The sequence below is a fragment of the Entelurus aequoreus genome, linkage group LG10 (assembly GCF_033978785.1).
Source record: "Entelurus aequoreus isolate RoL-2023_Sb linkage group LG10, RoL_Eaeq_v1.1, whole genome shotgun sequence".
Lineage (NCBI taxonomy): Eukaryota > Metazoa > Chordata > Actinopteri > Syngnathiformes > Syngnathidae > Entelurus > Entelurus aequoreus.
The window spans coordinates 79,500,779-79,510,666 of record NC_084740.1 but is presented as its reverse complement, the minus strand read 5'-3'; the positions used below and the strand labels follow the sequence as shown (position 1 = coordinate 79,510,666).

General features: G+C 40.1%; 1 protein-coding gene across 1 annotated transcript; it reads right to left on the bottom strand.

Annotated features, from left to right (window-relative positions):
• Positions 1-2,324: 2,324 nt before the first annotated feature.
• zic2a (zic family member 2 (odd-paired homolog, Drosophila), a) lies at positions 2,325-9,547 on the bottom strand. The gene is made up of 3 exons (XM_062059760.1): positions 8,216-9,547; positions 6,996-7,159; positions 2,325-3,433 (listed from the first exon to the last, which is right to left on the bottom strand). The coding sequence occupies exons 1-3, from the start codon at positions 9,201-9,203 to the stop codon at positions 3,239-3,241; spliced, it is 1,347 nt and encodes a 448-aa protein (XP_061915744.1). The 5' UTR covers positions 9,204-9,547; the 3' UTR covers positions 2,325-3,238.
• Between the last annotated feature and the right edge of the window lie 341 nt (positions 9,548-9,888).

Here is a 9,888-nt window from a genome sequence, read left to right as displayed (position 1 = left end):
TTTTTTTTTTTTAATTAAATCAACATAAAAAACACAAGATACACTTACAATTAATGCACCAACCCAAAAAACCTCCCTCCTCATTCACACAAAAGGGTTGTTTCTTTCTGTTATTAATATTCTGCTTCCTACATTATATATCAATATATATCAATACAGTCTGCAAGGGATACAGTCCGTAAGCACACATGATTGTGCGTGCTGCTGCTCCACTAATAGTACTAACCTTTAACAGTTAATGTTACTCATTTTCATTCATTACTAGTTTCTATGTAACTGTTTTTATATTGTTTTACTTTCTTTTTTATTCAAGAAAATGTTTTTAATTTATTTATCTTATTTTATTTTATAATTTTTTTTAAAAAGTACCTTATCTTCACCATACCTGGTTGTCCAAATTAGACATAATAATGTGTTAATTCCACGACTGTATATATCGGTTGATATCTGTATCGGTAATTAAAGAGTTGGACAATATCGGAATATCGGATATGGGCAAAAAGACATTATCGGACATCCCTACATTTTTTAAAAAATATTCAAGTGTACCAGCCAGGACCACATAGCCGTACAACTCACAGTACGTACGACAAGCCTCTCTAACGTCAACTCGGACTTTCAGAACTCATCACAAATCACACGTGCAAAGTCAAACCCCTATTGGACCAGCCAGGACCACACAGACTACAATGCAAGCGCAACAAGACCCCTCTTAGATACCCATAATCAAACCAAGTTACGTAACACACGACAACTTCACGATACATTCCCCAAAAGTGAAAATCACGGACCAGCCAGGACCACAGACCGAACACTGACTAGGAGGCCCCCACACCTCAGACCTCCAGAACTAACCATGAGACGGGATTGACATCAATTTGCTAATCACACGACAACGTGATCAATTATACCTCATCATGAGTAAATAGCTGCACGTGGACCAGCCAGGACCACACAGCATCCTCTCCTTAGACTTCCATGAAGTAAGTTCGAGACTTTAGTACGACTGTAAGAAAGCCCGACAACCCCTAAGGGCGCTTTTTTATAAGCCAAAGTCAAGACGAGAAAATGTATTTTTTTACTAAAGAACATTACGTAATTGTATATGCATATATTGCCTTTTAAGATTTTAGTCATACGTAAAAGACCTTCAATTGGACAATACTGGTCGCCAAAATATGCTGACTGAATGTCCGCTATCTAGCACGGCGCTAACAACAAGTTCAAGTGTAACGTCTGCCCTATTGGACCAGCCAGGACCACCGACCGAATAGTGACTACAATGAAGCCACAACTAACATTTGACGTTGGAGGCTACAAAATGTGGTGGTGTTTTTTTTTTTTACCTAGATTAGTGGACCACCCAGGACCACAGACCAAACACAGGTGATGTTCGCTATCTTTCGTATAGACCGAACACTGACCACGGTACGTCTCTGTTTTGTAAATAGCGCAAGCTCCTCCCACTTTAAAAAACTATTTACCATATTTCCTTGAATTGCCGCCGGGAATATAGTATTCGCCTGCCTAGAATTACAGCCGGGTCAAACTCGTTTCGCAAAATAATTAGCGCATGCTTGGCACTTCCGCCGGGTCAAATATGAGTCATTAAATGACTCCCGCCTCCTGGTGGTAGAGGGCGCTAGTGATCCTTCTTGCGACTACCAGTACTGCAGAAGACCGGTCCTGCAGAAGAAGACAGCAAGCAGCAAGCGTGAGCAGTGATCGTTTGCTTGCACTTTTAACATGGAGGATTACATATCTAAAATAAAACAGTTTTCTAAACTGGACTTTCAATCGAAGCAGGAGGTAATAATTAAAGGAATATCTCCAGAGACTTTTAAAACTGAAGAAAGATAAGGAAGACTGCCTTTGATCAGAAGCAGCTGCACATAGACATAATTTATAAGTAAAGGTAAGACCATAATAACGATTTTTTATTAAATGTGCTTTTCATGATAAGTTAAACGCCGGAGTGAGAAGAGGTTTTAAAATAATTAGCGCATGCTTGCCCATCCCGCATGCTTTTGGTAAGCGCAGGAGTGAGAAGAGGTTTTAAATTAATTAGCGCCCCGGCGGCTATTCAAGGAAATACGGTATTTAAGTTTGTCAAAAAGCTCCAATGGACCCCCAAGAGTCTTTAATCAAGTGGAGGCAACAAAGTTCAGTTTTTCCACTATTAAAGGACAAAAATAATTTTTGTAAAGATAAATAGACCAAACAATGACTGCCAACAGCCTTTTTCCTATTATTAAAGGAAATGCTGTGCTATATAAATAAAACCTTAGATGGCAAATATTTAGGTGTCGAGTGAGATGCCCGAATGCAAAAACACCAGAAAAATGAGGCACAAGGAAGAAAAAAAAAAAATGTATATATATATCACTTGCAACAATTGATTTTATTATATTTGTATGGAGTCAAATGTTTTATCACAGTCAGGATGAAAACACTTTTTTTTTTTTTTTTTTAAACTTTCCAAAAACAAAACAAACAAAAAAATGCACGACGAAACAACTGCCCGGGTTAAGCTCTTAAAATATACATATTTATAGTTCCAAGAAAAAAAAACAAAAAAAAAACACAAAGATTCTTTTATAAATACATTTCATCTGTAGCAAGTAATTACCATAATTTACTTACAAATGGATAAATATGGCAGTTGGCTATTTACAAATACACACACAAACATAAGAAAATGTTAGCCTTTTTTTTCTCCTTTCCGTGGTTTGCTGGCCACAACTTGCCGAGCACACACACACACACACACGCACACACACACACACAAATGACACAAGTAAGTTAACTTTTCAAAATAAAACATAATGTACATTCACAAAGCATGATCAAAATGTCCGTGTTCAACTTTGGCACCCTTTCCGCTTCTTCTTATTCGTTTTCCTATAATACAATCGAGTTTCCAAGTTTAGGGCGAAATATGGAGTACAGTTGTTGTTGTTGTTGTTGTTGTTGTTGTATTATGTGCACGCGAGAGTCCAGTTCAGAGAGAGAGAGAGAGAGAGAGAGAGCTACCATCGAAGAAACATTTAGACACCAAAGAGACCAAACGAGCACAAAGTCAGCCATTATTTACATCAGCGTCCTATGATACACTTTTTGTAAGCGGCGCTGGAGACTAAGTCATCGTCACATGTCCTTAATGTCCTGGTCCAGTGCTGGGAAATGTGTGTGTGTGTGTGTGCGTGTGTGTGTGTGAGTGACGCCTTCAGTTCGGGTCCTACACATACCATTCACTGAAATTGGACGAGAGGCCGCTGTGGCTGGTGCTGCTGTGCACGGCAGAGGCCGGCGACAGGGTGTTGTTGCTTTGGGTCTCGGCTGTGGGCGACACCAGGCCCGGGGGGGTGGACGACTCGTAGCCCGAGCTGGCTGCCGGCGAGGAGTCGGACGTGGGCGGGGACGACTCGTGCACCTAAGAAAGAAGAATCTCGGTTAGGTTGGACCTCACTTCAATAAATGACACGGCCATTCGGAAGTGCAGTTCAGGGCTTTGTATCAATGGACTTTTTTTGGGTGAGGAAAAAAAAAAAAGATATATTATAAAATGTATAAATAAATGACAATAAATTATTTGTTATTAATTATGGCTCAACACAATCATAAAGCTGCCTATGCACATTACAATCACTATAGAGCAAAAAAGTGCAACATAATACATATTTATTGCACAATATGATTATGTATCTATACTACTATCTGTGCATATTTGCAAAAAAAAAGTGCACTTATTTATGACTTTGCATGAACAAACCATGTTTTTTGATAGGAAGGACTTCATCGTTGCAGTGCAGATTTTACACACAGCAAGAAAAAAATGTTTACTGTGTGTCAAAAAATGTCATGTTTCAAAAATGTATAAACAAATGACAATAAATGATGTGTTATTAATTATTGCTCAACACAATCATAAAGCTGCCTATGCACATTACAATCACTATAGAGCAGGGGTGTCCAAACTTTTCCCACTGAGGGGCCGCACACTGAAAAATCAAAGCAAGCGGGGGCCAATTTGATGTTTTTTATTTTAAAAACCAGTACAATATATGTATAAAAAAATATACATTTAGTATATATTTAGTTTGATCCTGGGGACACCAAACGGTTTTGGTCAAAAAAATGTGTCATTATTCAGTATTATTATTATTATTCAAGGCTTAAATCTATAGATCAACATTAGGTCTATCTGTCAATATAACATTTTCAAAAATGTAAGTTTTATGCTCTTTTTGTCAAAGAAAACCATTTTTTTTATATAGAAAAAAAAAAAAGCAATATTTTCACCCAATAACATTTTTAAGTGGAATATTTCAGATTATATAATAATTGTAGCTTTAAAAAGGTCAATAAGTCATAACAACATTGATTTTTGAGCAATGACACTTAAAAAACAAATCACACAAAAATGATTGGGGATCCAAAAGGGTCCTTCTCATTAAAGTGTTAAAAAAATTAAAAAATATATTTTTTTTACTGTTTAATTTTAACACAATAATCTCAAGATCAACTTCAGATCCATCCGTCAATTATAAGTTTTATTGTTGCTCATGTTTTTTGTTTGTTCGTTTTAGGCCCTTCTTTTAAAAAAACAAAAAAACTTATGGCAAACATAAAATATGCAACAAAGTGGAATATTTAATGTGACATAATAATAATTGGAGCCTTGAACAGGTCAATAATTCATAATGACATTGATTTTGATTCTTTTTTGTTGTTGTTAAGAAAGAAACAGCCTGCATGGCAGCTTTGTGTTATTAGAGTCAACATTGCAACATTTTCTTGTTAAATTTCACCTGTTTGCTCTTTTTTACCACTTTTTATGTTTTGTATTTTTTTAATCGTATTTTTAGAATGTGCCGTGGGGCCGTTAAAAAAATTCCCCGCGGGCCGCAAATGGCCCCCGGACCGCACTTTGGACACCCCTGCTATAGAGCAAAAAAAGTGCAACATAATACATATTTATTGCACAATATGATTATGTATCTATACTACTATCTGTGCATATTTGCAAAAAAGTGCACTTATTTATGACTTTGCATGAACAAACCATGTTTTGTGATAGGAAGGACTTCATTGTTGCAGTGCAGATTTTACACACGGCAAAAAAAATAGTATTTTTCCTGGGTGAGGAAAAAAATGTTTACTGTGTGTCAAAAAATGTCATGTTTCAAAAATGTACAAATAAATGACAATAAATGATGTGTTATTAATTATTGCTCAACACAATCATAAAGCTGCCTATGCACATTACAATCACTATAGAGCAGGGATGTCCAAACTTTTTCCACTGAGGGGCCGCACACTGAAGAATCAAAGCAAGCGGGGGCCAATTTGATGTTTTTTATTTTAAAAACCAATACAATATATGTATAAAAAAATATACATTTAGTATATATTTAGTTTGATCCTGGGGACACCAAACGGTTTTGGTCAAAAAAATGTAAAAAATGTGTCATTATTCAGTATTATTATTATTATTCAAGGCTTAAATCTATAGATCAACATTAGTTCTATCTGTCAATATAACATTTTCAAAAATGTAAGTTTTATGCTCTTTTTGTCAAAGAAAACCATTTTTTGTATATAGAAAAAAAAACAAAATATGCAATATTTTCACCCAATAACATTTTTAAATGGAATATTTAGATTATATAATAATTGTAGCTTTAAAAAGGTCAATAAGTCATAACGACATTGATTTTTGAGCAATGACACTTAAAAAACAAACCACACAAAAATGATTGGGGATCCAAAAGGGTCCTTCTCATTAAAGTGTTAAAAAATAAAAAATAATATTTTTTTTACTGTTTACTTTTAACACAATAATCTCGAAATCAACTTCAGATCCATCCGTCAATTATAAGTTTTATTGTTGCTCATGTTTTTTGTTTGTTCGTTTTAGGCCCTTCTTTAAAAAAACTAAAAAAAACTTATGGCAAACACAAAATATGCAACAAAGTGTAATATTTAATGTGACATAATAATAATTGGAGCCTTGAACAGGTCAATAATTCATAATGACATTGATTTTGATTCTTTTTTGTTGTTGTTAAGAAACAAACAGCCTGCATGGCAGCTTTGTGTTATTAGAGTCAACATTGCAACATTTTCTTGTTAAATTTCACCTGTTTGCTCTTTTATACCACTTTTTATGTTTCGTATTTTTTTAATCGTATTTTTAGAATGTGCCGTGGGGCCGTTAAAAAAATTCCCCGCGGGCCGCAAATGGCCCCCGGGCCGCACTTTGGACACCCCTGCTATAGAGCAAAAAAAAGTGCAACATAATACATATTTATTGCACAATATGATTATGTATCTACACTACTATCTGTGCATATTTGCAAAAAAAAAAGTGCACTTATTTATGACTTTGCATGAACAAACCATTTTTTTGTGATAGGAAGGACTTCATCGTTGCAGTGCAGATTTTACACACAGCAAGAAAAAAATTTTTTTTCTTTGGGCGAGGAAAAAAAATGGAATTGTATTGAATTCATGTTAACGGTGTGTCCAAAAATGTCATGTTTCAAAAATGTATAAACAAATGACAATAAATGATGTGTTATTAATTATTGCTCAACACAATCATAAAGCTGCCTATGCACATTACAAACACTACAAAGTGCAACATAATACATATTTATTGCACAATATGATTATCTATCCTACAAAATTTGCAAAAAGTGCACTTATTTATGACTATGAACAAACCATTTTTCGTGATAGGATTTTTTGTTGCAGTGCAGATTTTACACACAGCAAAAAAAAGTTAACATATTTATATATTGCACGAACAAAAAAAACTATTAATACTGTTAAACTTTTAGCATAATGCTGATGTTTGAGCATCTATTACACATATATAACTTGGTTTTTACACACGTTTAATATTTAATGCTACTACTAGACCTTTTAATTCCCTGCTATTATAACATGATTTTTTTTTCCCTCTCTTCCCATTTGTGTGCATTGTTTACCTTCATGTGTTTCCGCAAGGAGCTGGGATGCGTGTAGGACTTGTCGCACATCTTGCACAGGTAGGGCTTGTCCGAGGTGTGGACGTGCATGTGCTTCTTTCGGTCGCTGCTGTTTGCAAACCTCCTGTCGCAGCCTTCAAACTCGCACTGGAAAGGTTTCTCTCCTGGAGGAGAAAAATGCATTTTTAAAAAAAAAAAAGAAAATGCCTCCAGTTGGAATAAAAATGCATGTGGAAAAAAAGAAGACTAAGAAATAAAGCAATGACTTAAATTAATACAACTAAAACCCTCTTGCATATGCAAAGCTGAATGGGGGTTTGGGGACAGTTGGGGGGGGGGGGGGGGGGGGGCAAATAATGCGCATATTGATTTAGTGAGGGGGGGGGTAGGGGGGGAGCAGGGCCATCATCAAGCAGGCCCACAGAAGGCAAGCACCATTTGCTTGAGAGACAATAAAAATCTAATTAGCACCTGGCCATTTTCATGGCACCCATCATGCACCCCCCCACCCCACACACACACACACACACACACAGACACACACACACACACACACACACACCACCCCGGTCCCCAAAGCAATAGGTGGACATGTGAAAAGGCTGGTAACGGCCTGTCTAGCACCTTCACACACACACATCTCCCCTTAAAGCAAAAAATAAAATACAACAAACTCCACCGCAATGCAAAATTAGCACCATCTTTTACACGTATTTAATTCGCCCCCCCGTGAAATCAAAGCAGCGCGTGGGTAAACGTGACAGGCAAACACGCCGAATATTCTGGAGAGCGTTCGGCTCAAATTCGGCTTATTTTTCAGGGCGTAAAAGTGGAAGGAAAATAACCGAAACAGACATTTAGTTTAGAAGTGAACGAAAAAAACCGGAGGTCTTGTTTGTTCGAACGAAAACGGGATCGTTTAGGCCCGTTATTTATTTGAAAAGGTGGCAAACTAAAAAAAATTTTTTTGTAAACATGCGCTTTAATATAAAACTGCAATTTGTAATACATTTAATTTGCAAGTTATGCAGATTTATGTGGGGGGGGGGGGAAAGTTAGTATTTTTTTCCTCTCACATTTGAATGCAGCAGAGAATTATTTCATGTAAAAAGTGCGCACTTTTTTGGAGTTGATAACAAATATTATTGCTTAAGAAGATCAAATATCCCCAAAAGAAAGTACTGTGCAATGTACTGTTTGTGTGCGTAATTACGCATTACCTGTGTGGGTCCTCTTGTGGATCTTGAGGTTCTCGGAGCGCGCAAAGACCTTCCCGCAGCCCGGGAAGGGACAGGGAAAGGGTTTCTCCCCGGTGTGGACCCTGATGTGGTTGACCAGCTTGTACTTGGCCTTGAAGGGCTTGCTCTCCCGCGGGCACTCCTCCCAGAAGCAGATGTGGTTGGTCTGCTCGGGCCCGCCGACGTGCTCCACGGAGACGTGCGTGACCAATTCGTGCATGGTGCTGAAGGTCTTGTTGCAGCACTTCTTGGGGCTGCTCAGCTGCTCCGGCTCGATCCACTTGCAGATGAGCTCCTGCTTGATGCACTGCTGCCGCATGTAGCGGAAGAAGGCGCCCGGGTGGTGGTGGTGGTGGTGGTGGTGGTGCGCCGCCATGTTCATGTTCATGGAGCCGTACTGGTTGTGCAGCTGCGCCGCCGCGTACGGGTCGGTCCGGGGGCTGGACACCTGGTGGTACTGCTCGGTGCGCCCGAACACCTCCCCCGCCAGGCCGAGCCTCATCTGCCCGTTGAGGACGTTGCCGGAGCCGTGCTGCTCGTGGATGCCCGGGAACAGGAGGTGGCCCTGCGGCGTGTCCGTGTGGTGGTGCGGCGGGTGCAGGGAGCCCGCCGCCGCCGCGCCGAAGAGGGCGTGCTGCCCGCCCGCCGGGGACGTGTCGCCGAAGCCGCGGCTGCGGAACAGGAAGTCCCGCGTGGAGTTGAACGGGGAGCCCGCGTAGGAGGTGACGTGGGCGGCGTGCGCGCCCAGCGCCGCCGCCGGGTAGCCCGGAGCTTGGCTGCTGAAGGCGGAGCTCTGCCCCGGGGAGAGGTCGTGGTTGAGCTTGAAGGCGCCCATGTGGGCCGAGTCCACGAAGGAGTTCTGGGCCAGACCCAGGTCGCGGTCCTGCATGTCGGCGGCGGCCGCGGCGGGGTGGTGATGGCGGGCGAAGGAGCCCAGACCCGGGAACTGGTGGCCGGCGTCCAGCAGCATGGCGCCGTGCGCGCGTCGTCTCTCTTAGGCAAGGAAAACAAGAAGAATCTCACAAGTCTCACTCACAAACCGCATAGCAGGCGCCACGCCGCCCCGCCACAGAGCGTCAAAACACTAAAAAGTTGAATTCGGAGGGAAATTCCTCTTCTTCTGCGTCCTTGGAATTTTTTTTTTTTGGGGGGGTTTGTTTTTATCCGCCGCGTCGTTGCAGCATGGCGACCAAATGTTTGCGAGTAAACAGAATGGCTGTGCGCGTCTCTCAGAGTCTTTGTGAGAAAGAGTCAGCAGGCAGATTGTGGTCTCTGTGAGGGTCCTAAAAGATCCTCCTGGACTGGCCCGTCCTCCTCTCACGCCCCCTTTAACTGGGACCACTTGGCGGCGTCCTCGCAGCCTCATTGGCCGCACACGCTCATCAATCCCAGGTGGCCCTCCAATGGCAGGTAGGTAGCGCCTCTCTCTCTCTCTCTCTCTCTCTCTCTCTCTCTCTCTCTCTCTCTCTCTCTCTCTCGCTCTCTCTCTCCACACACACACACACACACACACACACACACACACACACACACACACACACACACACAAATAATTACCGCCTACTTTATATATATATGTATATATATATATATATATATATATATATATATATATATATATATATATATATATTTTTTTTTTTTTTTTTTACAGT